The sequence below is a fragment of the Chelonus insularis genome, unplaced genomic scaffold (genome assembly GCF_013357705.1).
Source record: "Chelonus insularis isolate UGA/USDA-ARS -01 unplaced genomic scaffold, ASM1335770v1 contig_70_pilon, whole genome shotgun sequence".
NCBI classification, from domain to species: Eukaryota; Metazoa; Arthropoda; class Insecta; order Hymenoptera; family Braconidae; genus Chelonus; species Chelonus insularis.
In genome coordinates, this window is record NW_023276716.1 from 379,869 (window position 1) to 404,271 (window position 24,403).

The following is a 24,403-nucleotide window of genomic DNA, read 5'->3' on the forward strand; positions in this document are numbered from 1 at the left end:
TTCCTATCACGTGGAGCCTATGCTGTTACCCATGTGATTGATAAATTTAAAATCGTAAACAGTTAATTGGGCATTCGGACGTTAGCAGGTCAATTGACTTTGTACGACTGGTTAAGTCATTAACACGAATGAATCAAGCTTTTTCTTCTAAATATGTATTTTCAACGATGCATATCCAAAAGAAGTTGATGAAATAATGTTTAAAGTCCGTGGGTCAATAACGTGTTTGCTTTAAAATTCAGATCTAATAATTTGAATGATCTTTTAACTATGATTATCACACAATTCAAATTTTGAAAACTATTATAAGTAGAATTATTAATGATGATTCATTTTCTTGGAAAAGAACTAATGAGATAATATTAAATATTTATCATCACTTTTTAAACTTGCTGAAAAAGTAATAAGTAAAATTTATATTCTAGTTATCATTGATAGTTATATAAAGAGTTATTTAATTATGATTACATTATAATATTAATAATTGATATTATAAAACTAATGGATATTATAATAGAATGAATAGAATAGATAATACAGCTATTGAAATTGAAAATGTAAATTTAATTACTGAAAATGGAAAAATAAGTGTCAATTGCTGTATAATTTATTCATTAAAAATGTATACTGTTTAACTAATTTTTATTAGTGAAAAAGCTTTTCATAAAACAATTGAATACATTCATTTTCAATATCATTACACAGCGAATACGCGTCGCAATCTTGATCTGTTTGTCTTTTTTCATTTTATTTATTTTTATTATTTGTGTATTAAAAACTGTGTCTTTAAATTATTAAAAACTGTGTTACATTTGTGTATTACATTATACACAGTTCTGAGCGCTTACGCGCGTATACATGTGTGTTCAATATGAAGAATGACAAAATATAGGTGTATTAAAGTATATAATTAATAAATTATAATTTAAATAAGACATAATTCGTTGATAATCTGTAAATCGGACTAAGTTTGTTCATATTTGTTCATTTTTAAAGTTATATAAATCAATACAATTCCTTCTTTAAAAATATTTAAATACTTGTCATACATAGTAAAATAATAATAATTTACTAATTATTTATTATTCATAAATGACGAGATTATCTATAATTTACTATTAATAATAATTAACGAGGAACTTCATACAAGAAGTTATTAAAATCACTTTGAAAAATGACTATAAAGACGTGATAAAACATAATATTGTTGTCTGCATTTGACTTTCTGTATTTTTTATTCTTTCATAATTAATCGTCTTTTTTAAATTTATAATTGACTAAATTGTATAATTAAATTATCAACTAGAGAGAGACCATCATTCACATGTGCACGCACTTTTATCTATATCAAATGCAGATACGTACAACCCTTCGGTGTGTCTAAGAAATTTTCTTTCAATTAATTTTTTTAATTCAATACTCAAGTAATTCATATTTTTTTTTTTATTTATAACATATGAATTAGTTTTTTTTTTATTAGCAACATTGTATTTACAAAAACATTTCATTAATCCCATTATGTGAAAATTTTGTTGCATTTATTTTCATTTTTATTTTTTTTTTATTTTTAATTGAACTACCTAAATTTTTTGAACTACAAAAAATGTTTCAATCAGTCCTCCAGTTTCGATATCACCGCTCATGTCCAAGACTTCGAGCGCCGATTTTTAAATTTTTGTAAGGAAAACTTTTTATATATTTATATATTTCTCGCATTTACGTAGAAGATAATTTTTTTCCTCATTTTACTTTTTTTTCTTAATTAATTCACACATTCTTTCTCTCACTAAATTCTAATGGATGCCATTTCGACAATTATTTACAATCCAATGCTTTTAAAGATGCATCCTAATCTGAGCATGATATCACGTTTCATTTCATTATTATTATTTTTCCTATACTTATTTATCTTAACGATGAAACGAGATGCATTAATACTTTTAGTCCAATTGATTTTCATTCAATTCTAATAATCGATTTTAAGATATAAAATCGTCATTAATCTAATATTATATATGTATATAGCCATATACATATATTGCAAACAATATCATCTTCAAACGTGAAGATTTATTACCGATATAAAGCGAGATTTAAAAAGTTTACTATTGCATTTTATTATTATTTTTACTATGTGCTACTTTGTACAAGTGAAATAAAATTTTCTGATTCATTCATTTTACATTCAATGATAATATACTTAGTATATGCCGAGAGTTTTTAAATTCTGGGCCCAATCTAATGAACAAAAATATTTTAATAAAAAAACAATTGATATTCTACTACGTTTTGTTAAGATATAATATACAAGATATCAATAAAAAACTTGTTTTTCATTTAAAATTCTGACCATCTTGATTATCTTTAGCAGTCGCAAGAGGTCAACAACATACAGAAAAATTGTATCATTAATTGTTCAGACAAAAGTTAATTGAATTGTTAATGAGCTTGCACAGATTTAAGATTATCTTCGAGCATAATTTTCAAGATTTAATTAACATTGCACAAATCTTTTCTGTTATATACAGAATGATATTAATTGATATCGCACAGACAACATGTACACCAGGACATACGAAATCACCAGCTATGATTATTGTTATTTATTATAAAAAGAAAGGAGAGGGAGAACACTCAGTCACTTTATTAAACAATGTACCTTGTGACTATTTTGTCCTCAAAAAATTTTAATATTTTTGAAGAGCACATCAGCAAATATACTTGGAATGTTTTATGGCTGAGTGATGCATTGTGTCCTGAAAAAAGTTCATACACCATCTGGAGTCTTCTACAAATGATTATATATATTTTGGTTTCCCTTTGGTGTTGAAAACTTATATCCAGAACCCTAATGCAGCGGGAATTTATAATTGAATACTTTATTAATTATAGAACACACTTCCTCCATGGTCCCTAACTCTCATTTCTTACTGTTCATAACTTTGAAGACACGTAGAGGCCACTTTTCGTTCAACTTCACCGGTCCAAATCCAAAGATATTACTTACATTCACTTGGACTTTACCATTATTTTTTTTTTTTTTATATGGAATGGACTTTTATCACTCTTCACTTTTATTGTTTAATAATATCTTAATTTAAAACTTTAGATTGTCATTCGCCACCGTTCATTTCATCATAGTGAGAAAATTTCAAGAACACTTGCTCCAATGTTGTTTGACTAAAACTATATTCTTCAATATCCAGCTCCAACTTAGCTGAAAAATGAAATAATCGATGATTAAAAATACCTTCATAGTACAAGTGTGAGTAGATTATTACGCAGGAATTGACAAACAAATAAGAACTAGTATTGACATTTACAATAATAAATTACTACTTTGAACTATGATGAGTATTAGTAGATCTATTTATTTTTAGATAGAGAAATTTAAAAATAGATTTTGAATATAATAATAAACAACCTTTTTCTAACTGCATAAAACATTCAGCAAGAGAATGAACAGCATGCTGAGGCACTGCGAAAACCAGTCTATCAGCAAAGCTCTCCTCAATAGTTGCGTCAGGGAATAGCCCAGCAACAAATTCTTTAAGAGCACTATTCCGATCTCCAGACGGTGCTGTTGGAGTACAATCACCACCGAGAAGTTTCATCTCTAACGTATATCCTGCACCATAAAGATTCTTCAGGTGTTGAGTTGAACCGATGCATCTAAGTTCGCCTTTTACCATAATACCAACTCTTGAACAAAGTGCATCAGCTTCTTCCATTGAATGAGTGGTCAAAATAGCACCCCTACCACCCTATACAAAAGATCTTTTGTTATTACATTGAATAAGATAAACAGAATAATTTAAATAACAGTTACATTGTACATGTTTCATACATTATGCTACCTAGTTTACATAAGTTTGAATTTAGAAAATAAGAATGTAAAGATAAAAAATTTTTTACCTGAAAACTAGCAAGAATAGTGTCCCAAAGGAATCTCTTAGATCTAGGATCCATTCCTGTGCTTGGTTCATCCATTAAAACGACTTTAGGGCCTCCCACCATAGCCATAGCAAAACTAAGCTTCCTTCTAGTACCCCCTGAGCATTCTTGAGTTTGCTTGTCTGCATGTTCGTGGATTTGTAATCCTGATAAATAAAGATCAACAATTCTGTTGATATCACTCCAAGGAACACCGCGAATAGCTGCATAACACTCAAGATGTTCACGAACTGTAATATTTTTCCATAATGCATCATGTTGAGGGCAATAACCCATTTGCCGAAAAGCTTCTGTCGTGTGAGAGTTAATGTTGAGACCACCAATTTGGACTCTTCCTCTTGTTGCTGCTTCTTCAGCAATTATTATCTTCATTGTAGTAGTCTTGCCTGCTCCATTATGGCCTAGAAGTCCGAACACTTCACCTGGTTCAACCGCAAGAGATAAATTTCTAACAGAAACTTTTCTTGGTGGTTTAGGCACCTCATCTTCACGTTTTGAGCAACAACTACAGGAACCTGTCTTTCGTTGTCTGTATTCTTTTCTCAGATTCTGAAGTAAAACTACTGGAGGTTCTTGAACTGAAGATGAATTGACGTAATTAAAGACTCTTTGACGTTCATTTTTCACGTCAGCATCTTCGTGCTCCCCAATGTCAGGATTCTCTAGTATTTCTTCACTAATTGCATCTCTACGAGGGTAGAATTTTTTGAAGAGATCACTGACTTTTCCGCCACTTTTTTTAACGTCTATAATCACAAGTACGAAGAGCCAAAGTGGACAGTGAATCAATACTCCTAGTGCCATAACGAGTATCTCTGTAGTTAAATAGTCAGACATTGTTAAATGGTGACATGCTGCATTTATAGAGCACATAAGATGCACACGATCGACATAATATACTGCTGCATATGGCAAATACATTGTGTTTAACAAAGAAAATACGACATGGAGTGCAAAAGCTGCAGCACCTCCAACGTCTAACATGTCAAGTGTCATTACTAAACAAAATGGAATAAGTCCAACAAATGTTACAATATTGGGCAAGAAACTTTGAGCAGAGTCCATCTTGTCAAAAATGTAACTAAGACAGGTGGAAAATAGAATCGATGGTGGGCAATAGAGCATCAATAAACCACTCAGTGTTATCAATGCTGGAGGCTCTCTTAATGATGGTACATCAAAGGCGAAAATTATTCCAAGTATACAAAGACAAATAATGATCATCAAGACAGTCAAGACAATGAAATACGTCAGGAAATATATGAAGAATGATAATCCATTAACTCGTAGCTGGTTTTTTGTTTTTATCTAAATGGAAAAATCAATACATATAGTCAGTCATTACTGTCATTTTTTATTATACAACACATTGAATGCCACAACAACTTCTGATTATGAGTGATAGGCCTTCCGTTTAGACTAATGAAATGAAAATAATTACTACTATTTGTAAAAATATTACTATGGAAAATAAGTTTTTTTAAATATATTTCACATAATTATCCAGTGATGTATAATTACCATATTAATAAACTATAAATTAAATATTCATTCGAAATAAAATATAATTTGGCATTCAACATGTTTATCAATGAATTCAATAAATTGAATTATTTAAACTTACTTCACGATCGTAAACCATATCAACAACAAGAATAATTGGAACCAGAACGAAATCCATCCCAATAAATAATCCAGAACTCGCGATTCCAATGTTAAATTCTTGCGGTTGAGAAGTTTGCTGGAACGGATGAGTTTTCACTTTGATCGGTGGAGGATTTTCTTTGCCAGATAAAATTCTGGAATTTATCCAATCATTATAAAAATTTATTACCAATTTTGATTATGTTATAAAATATATCATTAATTATTAAAAACTTATATTACCTGTAGTGAGCATTTGATAATATATTCATGAAAATAGGTAAAGAATGTTGCATCGTATCATTGTAAGTTAATGTTAACGTAACCTTCTGTTTTTTAAAGTCTCTTATATTAATAACACCCATATGAGGAGCAATTGATAACAAGTCTGTAAAATTTCCATCATATTCTTCTAATACTTTTACATCACGTTTAATTTCACTTATCAGTGGAGATATGTCATAATCTGATGAATTTGTATAGAGAAATTTCGTATTTTCTTTATAAGTACCTGTAAAAATACGATAAAAATTTTTATAATTAATTAGTTGTGAATATTTTTTTCAAGGGAAATAATTTAGCTAAATTTGAATATAATTAATCATGATAGATGAAGCACTTCATTAATCAATTTTTTATAAAATTATTTAAAATAATTATCTTCTGATTTGCATGCATGAAAAGCTACACCTTTCGCTTCATTTATCGAGGATAGAAAAACTTACAGAAATGCAATAATAAAAATCAGATAAAATAAAAACTTTATAAATAAATTTTCATAATCATTTCTCGCGAAAAAAAATTTCCATCAATTAGTTTAGTATAATTTTTCAGTTTTTAGACCGAAAGATAAATTTAAGTTGAATAATAAAAACTTACTGCTATTGAGTTCTAATGAATCCATTTTTATGCTGACAACCTGAATACTATTCAAATATAATCCAAGAACAACGAACGCAAGTGGTGCGACAATAGTAAAATAAAGTAATTGAAGATTTCTGAAAAGTCTAAGAACACGTAGTCTCAGCATTGCATAAAGAGTTTGAAAAAAGTTAGGCCGTATCTTGATAGGGTCCAAACCAAGGCCGCGAATCGCAGGATTCTTATCATTGTGAACACCGTCAGGTAATTCACTTGAATTTTTAACTTGTCCATCACCTTGGACCGTAGCACCTTCGTTTTGAAGACTTTGGTAAGACGTACTTTTTGATTGTAGGGATAACGATCTACTGAGTGCACGATTTCTCACCATCTTTTTCGAAAGATTGTCCATTGTGCACTCGGTTTCTTCGTCTTTTTCCAAGTGTAAAAATACTTCTTCCAAAGTCGTCATTGACACTCCATAACTACTAATACCTAATCGAGCATTTCGAGTTTTAATTTCTTGTTCAATAGCATAAAACAGAGGTGCAAAATTTTCTACTGAATTATGAGGCAAAATGAAACTCAATTCTCTGCCATGTCGACGAGCTTTTTCTGCTTTGGCAACATGACTCGTTACTAATCGAGTAATTGCATGAACTCTACTGCTGCCTTCAAGTACTAAAGTTAAATGATATCCAATTCCAAATTTATTCTTCAAAAATAAAGAACTTCCACAACAACGTAGTTTGCCTTTACTGATAACTGCCTTACGGTCGGCCAAAATATCAGCTTCATCCATGAAATGAGTTGTAAGTAATATGACTTTTCCATGTCTTCTAGACTGAAGAAAGGACCACATTTGCCGTCTTGAATAAGGATCAACTCCTGCTGTAGGTTCATCTAAGATGATAATCTTTGGATCTCCAATAATAGCAATTCCCACTGATAGTTTCCTTTTTTGGCCACCACTTAGATATTTTGCAAACGTGTCAGCTCTCTCAGTTAAATCAATGTCTTTCAAAGTCTTTTTTACTTCCATCTCAATCATTGATCGCGAAATCCCTCTGACGGCAGCAAAAAATTCTAAATGTTCACGAGGAGTGAGCAAATCAAAAAGAATATCATGCTGAGGACAAACTCCTGTCATACTTCTTATCATTTGCATGTCATTGGAATCTCGTACATCATATCCGAAAATTAAAGCAGTTCCAGCTGTTGGTGTTGTCAATCCAGTTAAAATGTTAAATACAGTTGTTTTACCAGCACCATTGTGACCTAGAATAGCTGTGATTTGTCCCTCATAAATCGTCAAGTTAATTCCATTCACAGCTTTAACCTCTGGCTTTCGACACTTCTGATAAGATTTATATAGATCCACTATTCTGATTGCTTCTCGACCTTTCATTTCCCGTACTACTGGCTCCACATCACGATTTGCTTCTTCTTCAGGAATAAAAGAATTTGATTCTCCGTTTGATGATGGCATCCTTTGAACTTTTTTCTTGCACCAAAATCCCGGCGTAAAACAAAACCATGGAGGTCTTTTGACTCCATACTCACTCGGTATGATGGAGTCAAGATAATAAGCTAACAAGCCGTAAACAAATATATCCAATGTTAGCATTATTAAACTTCCTCCAAATGGTATACCTGGTCCTGCCCACAAATTGTCAAAATTTACTCCTTCTCCTTGAAGATCCAATACTAATGCTTTATCCATTGCTAATGCAGCGCAAGTCGGACTTGATAGAGATACGACCCAGAATGATATGGAACTGGAGTCATCAACAAATACTTGAATAAAGTACATTAAACTTAAAATAGTAATTGCAAAATTACCCAATACTCCAGCAGTGCGTGATTTATCAAAGAAAGGAGTAATCATGAAAGCAAACATAATAACGGAAAAACTATAAAGGACGACAAGCAGGAAAATGGGTAAAAAGTGAGTATGTTGGAACATTTGTAGTGTAAATAATAGAATCACAGCAACTGCGGAGAGTAATAATACAAATACACCATAAATAATAAACCAAGACATCCAAAAAACTGAATCTTTCAGCCCCATTATCTTCATTCCTTCTTTGATTTTATTCTCTTTTTCTCCGACAATGAGTATCAAGAGAGACGTAACAAACTGCGAGAGAGCAATAATCATATAAAGTGGTATCACGACTCTGAACGCAAGCATCCAATTGGCTGTATAAGCTTCTTTGGGAAACATTTGTAGTTTGACATCTGGAATTGTGACTTGATTGTTACCACTATCTAGTCGAATTTTTGTCGTATCCATAATCATTTGAAGAGCCATAAAACCAGAGTAAAAATAATTGTTCACAGGACAAGATCCTCCTGTTTCTATCGACAAAACTCCTCCCATCCAATGACTAGTGTCCTTTCTACATGTCACAGGAGAAGAATAAAATTCTTTTGGAGATGGTGGTGCTGAGTATGACGGGTTTGTTCGTATTTCGTACCTAAAAAGTGAAAAAAAAAGCCTTGTAAATATTGACAGTTTATTTACTATCACAATAAAAGCATCGATATCCTGTAGATTTAATAAGTTTATAACAAATGGGTCTATCATGTCCTTGGAGTAAAGGGTTATATACTTACAAGAGATTTTGAGTTATGGGATGAGGATTCTCGAAGATAACAGCTAGAGGTACGCTGCGTGGATCACGCCAATAGGCAGCTTGGAGATCAGCTGTCGTTTCGAAGACCATGAAGTTTAAAGGCAGCTTACCAGGATCTTCCCACATCGATAACCAAAGAGTATTCATGGCGCTTAGGAAACTCTACAGAACAATGAAGACTTTTTTTAATTATCGGTCAAACTTATAACTCTCTGGTTTAATACATGAAGAAACTTTAAAGATATTGTCATTTTATAGAATTTAGTAAAGAAAAAAGACGACATTTGATATCAACTTTCAAAGAAGCTGATTATGAGAACTATACAACTATATAGATCGAACATTGAACATTGGTTGTTCAAGAATAAGGGTAAGAGTGTAAGACTTGGAGGAGAAAAAAGTGGTAGCTATGTAGAAGAGGCACAACTTTCTGTTCGTTGAAGGGTGATTGCAAAGCTTTCTGTAGAAATCCCCAGAGTCTTCTCTTTTGCAAGACAACACTTGAGTTATGGCCTCACCACATCTACCTTGAGAATATTCTGCATCCGTGATATTTTCGATATTGCTTACAGACTAGAAAAATTTTTGATATCAACTCTTGATGATAAATTATCTCTCTACTCTTCCCTGAATATATTTTAGAAATATACGAAAATATCAAAATGTTTTTTGTAATAATTTATGTAGATTAAATTTTTGTTCTCTATATTTATGAAAGTTACAGAGAATTTTTTTGCAGTTTTTTTTGTTAATTTCCCTTTATTGTTCACTCCTTGCTTTTAATATTTTCCACGTTTTCATAATTTATTAAACTGTTTTTAATCTCTGTTACGTTAATTCCATTAAAAAAATTTAATTCTCCAACTAATTTTGTTTCAGGTTATTAAGTTTATAAATATTTATGATTTTTCTCTTGAATACTGAAATAAAAATTTATGATCAAATATAGAATATTATCTTGAATTTTATAACCATGATAAATTTTTTAAAATAACTATTAAATTTAATTAAAATGAAATTGTAAATTAAAAGAATTCATCATATGAAAGTTTTAGTCAGTGAAGTTAATAATAAAAACGTCTATTATTAAAAGAAAATCTCTTTATTGAATTAATGATATTAGTAATTTCTGCTCTATTGATTGAAAAACTTACAATAGTTTCAGTGGAGTTTGGAACAACAGCAATCGTATTATTTTTGTAGCCATTGAAGAACTCGAAAATGTCTCCATCTTGCTGTTGAGTTGTCATGGCAGGATAGTTTGGGTTCGGAATCAAGATCTTTAGAACGATGAGGGTTCCCAAGATGTAGAGAGGTAAAAGTATCTCCTGTAAAACATTCAAATAATTAAACATAAATTACATTATAGTTTCCATTAGAAAGATTGGAGAGAAATTGGAGATAGAGTGAAGGTTTCATGCTAGGGCTCGTTGCTATGAAAATAAACAATGTATATAGAACGACCATCCTGAATGTAATAAACAAGTTTAGCGATAGTTTGCATCAACAAACAGGAAAGGTATATGACAAGAGGATATTATGTCCTTTTTTGTTGATGTAGTGCCAGAGGACTCGTTTTACGAAAACCTAACACTTGGAGTTGTTAAATTGCTAGAAAATAGTCCGTGTGTAAAAAATGTCAAAGTGGAGAAAAGAAGTCCTTGTGAGAGAAGTTCAATATCCAGCTGGGAACAAAGACATTGCTGTTTGCTTCCTGAAGATGTGAAAAATTTTTATACTTCTATTGATGGTTTTTCTCTTACTTGGAGTCTTGACATAGCAGGTAAAAGGCTTCAATTGAATTTTCCTCTGAATCAAGATGCACAATTTAGTTTTCATCTTTAGGTGAAGAATTTCCTGTTGGTAAAATGATGATCAATGAATTCGCAGCGCTGAAGAAATTTGTAGGAAATAAAGATCAGCAGGCAGAAGCAGAATCAAAGTCTCATGATGATATTAATGTTCCTTCATTAGGTGCGCGTTGTAAGCTCTTTGAAATTGATCAATGTGGTACATCTAAAGTTCTGTTGGTTTACAATATCAGACCGGATTTAGATTCTGAACCCAGTATTTGGCTTTTTCACGAAGATAATGTAGGGAAATGGTATCATTTATCAGACAGCTTCACTAAATACTTTAGGATGATGTTAGTCCATCTGGGTTTACCGCTTTGGCAGCATTGTGCAGTTGGACTTGATCTGCCTACTTGGGTTGAACAAACCTATTACTTAGTCGGCCCTCATTTACTTCCCACTGCTGTCAAATCCCCTGAAACTGTCTCTACCACTCTGTGGAAGGATGTACCTTATAACACCATTGATTCAATTATTTTTAAAAGCCGTGATAGTAAACAGAGAAATTCACGAAAGAAATAAATGTAGAATCAACTATGTATGACTTTAGAAAGTATTTTATCAAGTTTAATAAAATGTTTTTATTTTTCAATCTAAGACTTATATTTTGAGTATAACTCCATATTCTACAGTAAAAAAATATACAAAAAATGTATGCAATTTTTTCTTCGAGATTAAATAAAATAGAATTCAAAGGAGAAGGATAAGCCATTTCTTTTTAATCTCTTTCCTGTGACCATTTTATCCAGAGATAATTTTTGTCCAGGTTCAATTTTATGAAAAGTTTTTAGAATATTTGAACTTTTCTATGATACTTTACATACTTTATTTTATCTATTTTTTATTTTATATTAATTTTTAAGAAAATGTGAAAAAGCTTAAAAGTGAAATAATTCCAACTTTTTGGTGCTTCTTGGTTTAATGAAATCCGATTATTATTTGTAACAATGCTTCATTCAAATCCATTTAGAAATAATCTGAAATTCCATGTTTTTATAATCTTTTCTTATTTTTTCAATTATTCCTTTTTTCCCCAGTAATTGATAACCCTTGCTGATAGAATATCGATGGGAATATTTTTTATGATCACATTTCTAGAAATGAGTTATTACAGTAAAGTATAGTTATCATACTGAACTTTTTTTCATTTATTTTTACAAAGTTTAGTATGGACTGATTGATGAAGAATTTAATTAACTAACGGAAACATTGAATTAACGAACATTCTATTATTTGACAGTTTCTATCATAAAGAATCTTGATAAAATATTCAAATATCATTTATCTCATTCATATTGATTAAATTAATACCTTTGTATAAATACTTCAGTGCAAACATGTTAAATTTTCTGTCATAAAGCTTTTCAGTTTAATATAAGTCTTATAAAAGCGCTTATAATTTTAAGTTTTTAATATCTAACTTCCATAACAAATGCTTTTATCGACATTTATAACAACAAAAGCATTCAATCAGTAAATATAATAATGTAATTACATTAATTGCTTTTTTTCTATCTCTATTGAAAAATCTTAAGCTTAAGATTATCATAAAATATCATTCTCATCCTATTATCATAATTGTTCCTTAAAATAAAGGTATGGATTATGATAGTTAAATGAATAATTACTAAATCGATTAACAAGAAGAAAATACTATTCATAGAAAAACAACTTTCTTGGGTAAGCTAACATGTTCTCAAAGTTTATGAAGCATAGTTTTATATTACAGAAGCATTACAAAAATGTAATATAAGATAATTGAAATTTCACATTATAGTTTTTGTAATATGATAAAAAATATCATAAATGTGTGTATGAATATAACGTGAATAATGTTTTAAAAATGAAAATAATATTTTTTTATAAACTATTATTCATGACTGCATTAAGTTATATTGTAATTTATCATTTATCATACAAAGATATTAAAAGTTTATGTATAATCATACATTTACTTGAACTGTCAACAAATTTGATAAATGAATAATATACATGAGTTATACCAACTAGAATTTTTTCATGTTTTTTTACTTTAAATTTCAATATTCAGTTTTTATTCATCCATGTTAAATTGATTAAAATTCATTAGAAAGTTTATTGTTCTTCACTTGTCCTATCAGTTGAAAAACAATTCAATTAAATACATATAAACTTGGGTTCATAAAAGTAATTCTATTCTCACTTCAAATGAACTATGTAGCAGTTTTTCACATTCTTATTTCAAGTATCAAGACAAATGCTTCTGGATGTTGTCTGGATTTCACGAAATGAAACTTGGATTTTTAAAAAAGAAAAGTTGAAAATTATCAGCAGTATGTGATGATTGATTCAGAGTAATTTTCTACAAATTGAAAGTAATGGAAAAGAAATATTAATTGATAAACTTTATTTTATTAAACTTTGCTTGAGTTTTGACCCTTGGCCTAATTGGCAACAAAGACGAAGGGGATGTCAAATAAATTGGCATCGCACAGTTCCGCTTGGCAGAGTATTCTGGCCACTTTCACAGTTTTGGATTCTCGTTAGTTCCTCTGTTACGTACAGTAAATGTAATATCCAAGAATTCATAGAAAGTTGTAGCTTCAAAGACATGAGTAACAAAGTATATTCAATTGTATCGAATTATTATTCATATCAAGAATAGCATAAAGAGAATCCTCTCTTGATAATTAATTTAACAACTTTATAGAAGCACAATGATATTTTTTCCTATGTGTTGTACCACTTGAATTTTCTTATCACGTATGTAGAAATATAATTGACACATTCAATATGCAAATTTAAATATTTACATGCATGTTATACAGATCTTCTTTTGGTAACTTCTTTATTATTTCAAATTACGTAAATTCTTGTAGGTGGTGACGTATAATTTTATTGATTATTACAAGTACTCGTGGAATTTAATTAATTCAAAGTTATTCCTCTCACACTTGATAGTTTTTTTAAAACATTTATTTGATGAGCGATTAATTATGATGAGTAGAGAAGTAAAAAATGAGCAAAAAATAGATAAAAAGAACAGGATTATATTAAATAAAGTGTATTGAGTTGCAAATAATATTAAAATTAAAAATTTACTTACAACTATTGTCTTTCTTTTCTCGCGTTTCTTGAGCAGTAAATTCCTCACGAGCATTGCTCGCAATTGAGAAAGGTACACGCCACAAGACCCCATCTTTATATCCTTTTCTGATATCAGTAACTGTAAAATATAAAAAATAAAATATTAGAATATTTTTTTATAGTTTTAAATTAAATTGATTTTTTTAATTATTTTATAAATGAATTAACTGTTTATGATTATTTGTAAATATCTAATAATAACAGCAACATTAGTGAAATAAAACAAAAATATCATGAGTAATTTTGGAGTATGATATATACAGAAATAAAATCATTTTTGACTCTACATGCCAAAGATAAATTCGGTCACTTTAAATTTAATATAAAAGCCACATCATATGTAAAAGTCATTTGTATAAATGTCTTTATACCTAACATATATCCTCATATAATCGTGTATATTTCCCAGATTATAAATCGAATAGCAGCAATAATAACACGAGCGTACATATGAGAAAGCATACACTTGTTAATTTGTCGTTGACTTTACGTTTATATAAAACGATGTCGGTTATGATTTATTAATAAATTATTGGTGTGTCTATAAAATCATAAGATTCATTCGATATTTCTATTCTTCGCATACCTTTATTACTATCAACCATGGACATATACCTTTATCGAGTTAATTTGATTTACAATTTAAAACAGGATAAAAAATTGAGAACGAGTTGCAAAGAAATAGGATGAGAACGTAATCACCTCGTGGGAGAAATTGAATTTGGTCATTATTGAGTTATCGACAATGAGAATAAAGTTGTTAGTGCAGTATATACTATTAGCTTTTTTTTTTATTTTATAATTTAGTCGTTTTAGATCCTCGTGCAATTCTTTTTAATCAATGAGAAAATTTCGTTATTCTTTTATCTTATCTTAGCACAATTAAAGTATCTTTGTTTTACAAAGTCTAGATCTATTTTTGCTGATTCTTACTTCAAACTGATACAATAAAAATACATCTCGAATTTCGTGTGTTATATAACAATCATAGTTTTGTAATATCCATTGTTTGCATAACTAGATTTTCATGAATAGAATGAGTTTTTAAATGCAAATATAAATGATAAAAAAGTGTAAATAATAAAGAAACTTTTTTCATATACATTTGTTATAAATTAAATATTTTATTTTGTTATAAATTTTTGATTAAAGGTTTATAAATCGATAATCTGTAACGATTTGACCCTCATTGTGACACGTCAGGCTCTTGAAAACTACACTACAATCAATGTCGTTCACACGCTCTTAGTATATTTGAATGTTCTTTCTCTTGAAAGATTCATTTAGTTACTAGACAAATAAAGCTCTGAGCAAACAATACGCATAAAGTAATGTCAAATATAACATAAAAATCAATTCCTTTTCATCCATTTACTCAAATAAATATTTTTTTTTTCATCCTCGACTTATATTTAATCCATCGAAATTTTATGCCACAGTTGCAGGGTTTTATTGAAGAATGCTCTTACGTTTGGAGCAATTAGTAAATGTTTGTTAAGCATTCATAATTAAGCTGTCAAATCGATTGTATTTAGAATGTTCATGATGACCTATATAATTTTCTTACTTCTAAAATCTAGTTGAAATAATAATATTCAAGTCATTGCTGATACATTTTTTTTTAATAAGTTGTTGGCTTATTTACTCTACTGTCGTGACCAGAAATATTAGTTATTAAGTTTAGATATAATATAGCAAGGGTAGTAGGAATTGTAATATTATTATTACTATTATTTTTCATACATCTTATTTAACTAAAGCACCGAATTATGAAAAAAGAATGATGAATTACATGAACATAATGTTCTTATTATATGAGTTTTACGCTTGAGAACAGAAAAATTATAGAATGAATCATTCACATATTTTTTCTTATCGTTCATTTTGATCGAAATCCGTTAATAGCTAAAGTTTTTCTTTTTTCACTTGTATCATTAATTCAATTAGGACTGAAAAATAACCTTGTCAACAACACTAAATATAAGAATGTACATAATTATTTTTAAGATTAATGTTAATTAATTTTTTTTTTATTCCTCCATTTATATCAAAGGTTTTAAACATCAATTTGAAATCCTTTAATAATTAAAAAAAGTAGTTTAATTGAATAAGTTAATATAAAGACACTGAGACTTGAGTTGAAAGTAAATGATAACAATAGATATTTTTTAATTCGTTTTGTGCATACAATTGCAAGAACATCGGGATACTTAGAGGGTTCTCAACCGCATGAAAGACAGGTTACACTTGGCTCGTGTGCCAGTCGAGTATCGACCGTAGAGGGGTGCCAACCCTCTTTCCGCCCCCGTTTTCGCGCGCGTCCAATGTTGCCTCTTTCACCCTCTTCCCGGCTTTTACCCCGATAACTCGGCGGCCGTTTTGCCGTTTGTCCATGCTGTGCAAGTTTGGTCTTTCACATCAAACTATTGTACCTGAATAGTTTAGTTTATACTCTTATATTTTTCGATCACATCTTAGTCACGTTCTCCTGCCTCATGACCTCCAGTTTGCTTTGCACGTGATCTGCTTGCTCTTTTTTTTATTTTCCAAGTTAATTTTCTGATCATCACAATAGATTACTCCGGATTAAGGGTATTATAAATTGTCACTTTAATATTTTAAATAATATAGATGTTAAAAAAAATATTTCCAAGCTTACAATCCCTTGTCAAATAAATCGATTTTCATGTCATATTGAGAAATAACGAAAATCCATCTTTCCACCACTCAGATTTGATTAAATATTGAGGTTTATTAATCAGAGAGGAAACGATAACTGTCACTTGACGCCAAGCTGTCTAGCAGACGCAATGCTTTCACTACTGTTCACTGTGAAAGCTCATGAAGAATTTCCTACGTCACACAATATGATTTTAAGCCATGGAAAGAGAATCTACGTAACTTGTTACTGACCTTTCAACCTTTCGAGAGATTCTAGAAAATAAATTACAATCTTGTAAGCGTCTAGAATGGCCGATTGTGGACATAAAAGATAATAAAGATAATGGTTTTAGTTAGTGAAAATGCTGTTGATGTGATTAGACATATTTCTGCTAACACTTTGTATAGCAACATCGTTGTAAATGTTATGTCGCTACGAGTTAATGTCACGTGAGATATCAAACGATATTATGAAGCCTGATATCATGACCAGCAACCGTTCAAGTTTCAGCTACATTGATTAAATGTTTTCCTTTGTTTTTAATTAAACACGAATTATTTTGGAGATGATACATTATTTGGAACTGACTTTCTAGAAGATGTAAGCTGGATTTTATTTTATCTGTTGGGTGATCAGATCATTTATAGAGCTTTAGATTGATTTTAGTCTACACAACTGATTGGTAAAAAAAAGATTAAATCGGTATTGCAGCCAATTCTTTTCCAGCGCATTCTTGGTGGCTTCCGAAATCGATTTCGACGGCCTGCAGGCGGCGGCCGGGTGCAACAGAACGGGGGAATTCACCGCGGTAACGCAACCGACCGACCGACCGACTGAGCAGATATTTCCGCAGGTGATATGAACCTGATCACAGAATGTAGGAAGAAAATCTTCGAGCAATGAACTTTATAAGCTTCATTCACTTGACAGACACCAAATTATTTAGGTACGTATTGCTGATACATGAGATTGATATACACTACTTATCTGAACCACATAGTTCCACTATTAATGGTAATCTTAGTAACTAATTCTTCATTGATCTTTGGAATGTGAATAGTTGAAAACTTACATTTTCATAGACATTCCAGATAGATGATCAACTTGAAATAATAACCAACACTTGTTCACGAGCTAAGAGTCTTTTCAATAGTTTCCTGAGTATCCATTTTCATTCAAGTGAACAACCTGAGGGTAAGAATTGGGCTATTCACGTGCTACAATCTGCCACCCGGTACGGCACTGGTCGGACAATTGCAGGAAACGGCGCCATGTCCCGTATCGTCGTTTCAATTGTACTGAGATTTACTTCCGGCGCGCCTTCACTTAAACTCTGATGGGACCAGGTCAAGAAGATTAAGTGTATTTACATCAACATGATACGAAATGGTGTACTGCAGAACTTGGAGAAATATTCTACACCCAATCACTAAAAGGTATCACTTCCTGCTCTTGATAGATCAATTCACCTTCAAAGCTCTTGGAGATCTTGAGAAGTACGACGACCAGCGGTAAGTAAAAACAGGTGTCAAGTTAAAGTCAGAGTGATAACTGATGAGAATAACGACGAGGGTCGAGGACGAGGTCACCCCCGTTAGTTTTTCGCGGCTCGTTCCGCTTACGTCGACCAGCGACGCCAGACTGTGAACTACTAGCAAGTGAGGGTTTCCGTTGTCGCGTCTGCGTCGTCGTCCTACCGTGGAGAATGACGGAGAGGGAATCTATACGAGTGATGAAGAAGAGAATATACACCCTGCTCTAGTCACCGATTTATATATAGAATTTACCTACGACATGTACCTACGTAGGTAGCGACATTATACGGATGAGACGCTGATGAGAAAGCTATGAAGGAAAGGAAGAAAGTACAAGAACGAAATTATCACAGAAACTTACTATAAGACGTCATTAAATTCAAGGATTATCAAATATAAGTGTGTTGTTGACGGAGTTTCCTTTTAATTATTGACAAGTAGTATAATTTTATAATCTCTTTTTGAATAAATTAAGCTCATTCACTAAACCATTCTTGACTATTAATATCCAATTTTTTACCCTAAATGAGACAGGAAGTGAATAATTGATATAAATAAATACCAGAAGCTTCTATTTATATGCTTTTCACTGTTGAAGAAGGTCGATCCATTATGATAAAAGAACAATATACCTTGAACTTTCATCAGTTTTTGAAGTCATTAGTTGTTCGGGAGAAACTTGTTTCTTCCAAAATGATGGGATTTCATCTCATACACAATTGCCACCGATTTTCCTGCAACTTGAAGATAAGATGATCTTCCTCACACCTCATTTAACTTATTCGTTGAACACAAAATTTGAGTTGTTTTCAACTAGAAATTTCATTCCTTGGATCGCTGGTAATTATTTTCTGAAAAAATATTGAAATTTTTAAAATACTGCACAAAAATTTTTATGTTAAGACAAAGTAATTGCATTTGTGATATATGATATTCATTACTTGGTACTAATTTTCATCACGTGTGTCACGTCAAGTGTAACAGCTTACATGTCTGCATTAAGCGACATTGTAAGTTCGTTTCTCTATGCTTCCATGACTTTTAACGAGTTTCAATCTGTTTATGTCGCAAAATTATGCAGACTTACAGATCTCAGCAGCTTCAAGTCTCTCCACATCACTGCAAATATAAAATTTTTATGTGTATTGAGAAAATAGTTGGCCTTTTTAAAGCTAAAAAATTCTTTCATGATCATAAAAAAATATTATTGAATTAAATAAACTTTTCGAGTTGTATTTTATTAAGAAAAATATTATGTTTAAAGTTTTGTATGCTTCTGGCATCAATATAAATCAATAAAATCCTACCAGTACAGGCACCACACCAATTTATACTCAGAGAAAAATTCTGTTTCTCATTCAAAGATAATTCTGTTAACTCATGACTATGTTCAGTATTTTAGAATTTTTTTATGAGTTCATGAAGGATGATGATTTTTCAGAGATATGGTACATTTTTATTTACATCAGCATACCTTTCATATGAAAATGCCAGTTATCAAGAATAAAAACGAGTGGGAGATAAAAAGTTGATGTATCACAATTTTATTATAATGCATGGTTTATTGTTACAGGTATATGCCCAATATGTATATAGATAAAAGCACGTGGCAAGCAGACTGACAATGAATGACGTCATTTATAAAGATCAGACAACGATAGTAGGGAAGTTCCGTGACGTACTGGGGATGAAATAAAAACATCAGAGGGTTGACATTTAATTGATCGTCAAAATCAAGCTTATTTAGATGATATATTCTTGATATTTATTTTTTTACAAATGACACATAATTGTTCACTATTCAAACAACTAAATGTTTGATATGATCATCTCAATAAATAATCTTCCCATTGCCTCAAAATTGTCGCAAATGTGTGAGATTGTCGTGCTTCTAAAATTAACGAGCAGACTGAAATAATCTAGGGAAATTGCAAAGTATGTTTAAACGTGTTTCAAGAACATAGTTAATGACTCTTGCGTTGTAATTTTAGCGATAATACTTCAGTGCTTTTCTTTTAAGTTAGTTTGCGAAGAAAGAACTACTAAGTATCATCAAGATTGTAGTATGATATTCTAAATTCATTGAGTATTTACTTTCTCACTAAATAAAAAGACACTTAATAGATATATTTCTGATAAAATAATTGTCATTCATCTATTGTAAGTAAATGGAAATGAAAAGTTAGAACATCGTTAAATCTCTTGAGAGTTTCACACTATATAAAAAAAAAAAATACTGTAATGGAAAGTAATGCCCAGATTGCTACTATACCACTCTTGAGAATTCTAGTGATATTATTAGAAAAAAGTGCAACGAAGCATTTGAGGTTGCAAAGCAATAACACATTTTTATTCATGGGAGAAATGAAAGATTTTGTTATGCTAATTCCTATTCAATTTTTGTGAATGGAAATCAGAATTAATCATAATAATTGAGTTTAAAAAAGCATAAAAATAAAAATTTTAAAGTTATATTACTGGTTAGTTTGCAATTTTTTTTACAAATTTAAAAAACTGAATTTTAATATTAATAAAAAAGTCTGTTTAACATTTTATTTTTTCTTTCTTCCGTCATAAAAATGAGATAAACCTTGAGTAGATGCTTCATAAGAATTGACAATGAAATTATTTAAAAAATAATGTAAATATTATGACTACTTGAAGGAAGTTTAAAGTTTATGGTATACAATTTATAAGAGTAAATAATGAAATGTCGAAAACAAGGTCTCTAGAAGAGAAGACTCACCTCTCAACCTTGACATATCCATAAAAAAAACAAAAATTTCTATCGATAGATAATGAATTGGGTTAGATAACCAATGCCAAGTAGTATGCAGAGAATTTGATAGTCATCAAAAGCTCCCAACAGGGTGTGTCTATAACCCAGAGGCCAAATGGGCAAGCATCCACACCCAGAAAGGTCCTAGAAAAAGATAAAATTTTATGAGTGATAGTAACCCAAATGTACATTTTGCATGAATAGAAATGATAAAAGTGACCCTCCTGATAATATCAGGTCAACGTTTAGTCAAGTTAATAGCTATTATTGAAAAAAAATATAGTTTTTTTTTATTGATTTAATATTTTTTTACCATGACTAAAAGAAAATTGAATTGAATAGTGAAGTAAAAATAATGAAAATATATGAAAAGGGAGAAGTGAGCTGAACATCAATGGGCTGAGCATTATCGAGCGTCATTTAGCATGCCGAAAGCTTCCCGGCTGTCAGTTCTGTATCAATAGAAACTAAAACTCGATAGTTCAATGTACATTGGAATGCACATACCCACCAGAGACTGAATAATTTCAATGTAGCAAAAGAATGAAGTACAATGTCCCATGCTCAATTTTTTTTTTATTTCCCCTCTTGCTTTACGTTAATTAATCACATTCACTCTCGTCTTCCCTCGATTTAAAGTAATCTCATGTGCAAGAGAATATCCCTCTAGAGGCGTACTATATATCAAGTTCAGATTGGAAATGATGAATTGATCAGAAATTATGATGCATAATGTAAATTATTCTAATTAAAATTAATTCTATATTTTTCAACCTCTTGCTTGTTATTAACATTGTTATATATGATGATAAATGAAGAAAAAATTTCCAAGTTTATTGAATGTAGAGAAGTTTGATAAATAAAAAATGTAACTAATGTTTTTGGAGTAGGGTGGAGCTTTTAAAATGGAGCTACTGGAAACTTATGATGGAAATCAAGATGCCAGTTTGATGTGACGTTCAACGAATGACCAAACTACTCCAATCCTACCGCAGACCTCCAACAGCTTGCTATGACGCAGTATCAGAGGTTCTCAATGTGTCAAGTGAATTAATATTGATAAGTACTGTTATTGGAGTATTTGAGCAAGACTGACTGATAAATTTATCAAAAATTTCAATTATGCAATAAAATTAAAATTAAATATTTTATCAGGGTCACTCAGACTCATGAGATTTTTTTTCGGTCCATCATCTCAACCCTTCGATAGCTCAGTTGGTAGAGCGGTGGACTGTAGTTGGCTTGAATAATTGGAGACATCCATAGGTCGCTGGTTCAACTCCGGCTCGAAGGAATCTTTTGCTTTGGAAAATCATTTTTATAACAACAAAAAAGATGACTGTTTTTTTTTTTTAATAATTTATATGCGTGTGGCGCCGAAAGGGGATTTCAATTGGCATGTGACTAATGTTTTGGTTTATTTAATATTAAACCGTTAGTTCCATATGTGGAAGAGCATGTGGGAACCACGTGCGTGTTGCGGTAGGAACTAATGTCTAGTCTCGAGTAAATTAAAGCTGTTGCTAGCTGCATTATCGACTTACTTTTTCCTTCTCCACCCCTATAGAACGACATATTTAAACATGTATATCTGCTTTATATATAGATGTGAAGTCCATGTAACTGTAGGATAAAATACTGGTATAATTTACCCTCCATATACATTAACACAATATCTTAGTCTGTGCACGCAATGCAAAAACCTGTCTATATGCGTGAAGATTTCATGAGGGGATGTACCAATTATACTTCAAGAAGTTGATAGTCTGGACAGGGGACTGAATTGCACGAATAAAAATATATTGGAGGGTTGAATTTTCCAAGAATTTGCCATTTTTTATTCAAATACTTGATAAACCACCTATCTGATCAATATATCTTACTTTCCAATGCACAATAAATTGACTATAAAGCACTAGATATTTTTTAAACTTATATTTAAGCTGCATGTAACACTTTCTTCATGTGTAGATTGTTTATCATATTTTTCAATTAAATAAAAGCTTGGATCCATCAATCAAGAAAAATATTAAATCTTGTATGACAAGAACTACCTTCAATCTTGATCATGAAATGGGTTTCTTGTGATAAAAAAATAATTTATCATGTTTATAATAAAAGGGTGTGATAGGATTGAAGAAATGATTAAGACATGATTGAAAAAAAAGGAATTTCGACCGTGACAGGACTCGAACCTGCAATCTTCGGATCCGAAGTCCGACGCCTTATCCATTAGGCCACACGGTCATATGATAACAAAAATCGCAACGTTAGTTTTAAATCTGCGTGACAATTGAAAGAAGTATGTCTAGAATTTAAACACAATATTTACTAAAATGTACTCCAATTCATTTCTTGATTAAATTCAAATTATATTTTAACTGTCGACAAACATCAGTTACTAATAATTGATTTTTAAAGTTTCTACGATAAGGAAGGAGTCGTCATTACCAATTTATTTTCTATGATAAATAATTACATAAAAAAATTCAACATTAAAATAAATAACCACGAGTGTTTGGTAAATAAATAATAAATGTTAAAACCTTGAAATTTATAAATATATGATGAAAACTAGTTAATGTCAAAGTTTCATTAAATTATAAATTAATGCATCACGCAACTAATGTCAATAATTAACTACTAGGATTGTAGAGGTAATTCTGATACAAAACTGGTAAATTGGACATCAATAATCATTAATCTCTTACCTTATTATTTTGACTAATAATCAGCGAACAAACTTTGCCAATAACTGCATATTCGAGTAATTTAGCACATTGACAATGACCATGGCATGCTACTATTTCCTTTGTAAACAAACTCAGTCGAACTGTGGAAATTACCAATCCTTGATATATCAACTGAACCAACCCTCTGCTAGATGCCAGCACCAAACAGCTGTATTACAGGAATCGATGAAACACCCATTGAAATATTTTCTGAAATAAAAATACTCGTAATTACATCGATTCCCCTGACGCTATATTAAATACCTCGTTTGAATTACAAATTAATTCAAACCTAGAAGTACAATTGAAATGAATAAATTATCACCAGTCAATTATTGATTTTACTGATGAGTTGTTTATCTCATTTCAATAGATTAATCTAATAATTATAATCATTATTACCAATAATTGCGGAATAAATTTGATCAGAAAGACGTTGAAAGTAAAGATAATCGATAGTTCTAGTTTTCCGCAACTTATGGCTTTTACCAAGATCTTAACTCTCATTTAATCGACAAAGGGTGAATGTATCCCTTGACAACAACCTTTGGTATAGTAGCGTAATAGTGTCGTTTGAATCCCGGCTTTCCTTGTATATATATATATATATATATACAT

The 24,403-nt window shown here is 30.7% G+C and overlaps 2 protein-coding genes and 2 non-coding genes across 6 annotated transcripts; 2 read left to right on the plus strand and 2 right to left on the minus strand.

Moving 5' to 3' along the window:
- Positions 1-1,230: 1,230 nt before the first annotated feature.
- LOC118070910 (ATP-binding cassette sub-family A member 5-like) lies at positions 1,231-23,864 on the minus strand. 3 transcript variants are annotated; one of them, XM_035089779.1, is made up of 13 exons: positions 23,765-23,864; positions 21,021-21,197; positions 19,216-19,393; positions 18,907-19,125; positions 14,037-14,156; positions 10,253-10,426; positions 9,079-9,260; positions 6,478-8,939; positions 5,842-6,109; positions 5,579-5,753; positions 3,916-5,262; positions 3,425-3,764; positions 1,231-3,217 (listed from the first exon to the last, which is right to left on the minus strand). In XM_035089779.1, the coding sequence occupies exons 5-13, from the start codon at positions 14,127-14,129 to the stop codon at positions 3,114-3,116; spliced, it is 5,145 nt and encodes a 1,714-aa protein (XP_034945670.1). In that variant the 5' UTR covers positions 14,130-14,156; positions 18,907-19,125; positions 19,216-19,393; positions 21,021-21,197; positions 23,765-23,864; the 3' UTR covers positions 1,231-3,113. The 3 variants fall into 3 exon arrangements, with proteins under 3 accessions (XP_034945670.1, XP_034945671.1, XP_034945672.1); XM_035089780.1 differs by lacking the exons at positions 18,907-19,125; positions 19,216-19,393; positions 21,021-21,197; positions 23,765-23,864 and adding an exon at positions 17,812-18,375; XM_035089781.1 differs by lacking the exons at positions 18,907-19,125; positions 19,216-19,393; positions 21,021-21,197; positions 23,765-23,864 and adding an exon at positions 16,991-17,010.
- On the plus strand, positions 10,323-11,543 carry LOC118070911 (tubulin polyglutamylase complex subunit 2). Its single transcript, XM_035089783.1, has 3 exons — positions 10,323-10,413; positions 10,468-10,881; positions 10,944-11,543. Exons 2-3 carry the CDS (start codon positions 10,638-10,640, stop codon positions 11,471-11,473), a joined length of 774 nt encoding a protein of 257 aa, XP_034945674.1. The 5' UTR covers positions 10,323-10,413; positions 10,468-10,637; the 3' UTR covers positions 11,474-11,543.
- On the plus strand, positions 22,254-22,347 carry TRNAY-GUA (transfer RNA tyrosine (anticodon GUA)). Its single transcript has 2 exons — positions 22,254-22,290; positions 22,312-22,347. It is a non-coding gene; the product is annotated as a tRNA-Tyr (tRNA).
- TRNAR-UCG (transfer RNA arginine (anticodon UCG)) lies at positions 23,228-23,300 on the minus strand. The gene has a single exon. It is a non-coding gene; the product is annotated as a tRNA-Arg (tRNA).
- Positions 23,865-24,403: the final 539 nt, after the last annotated feature.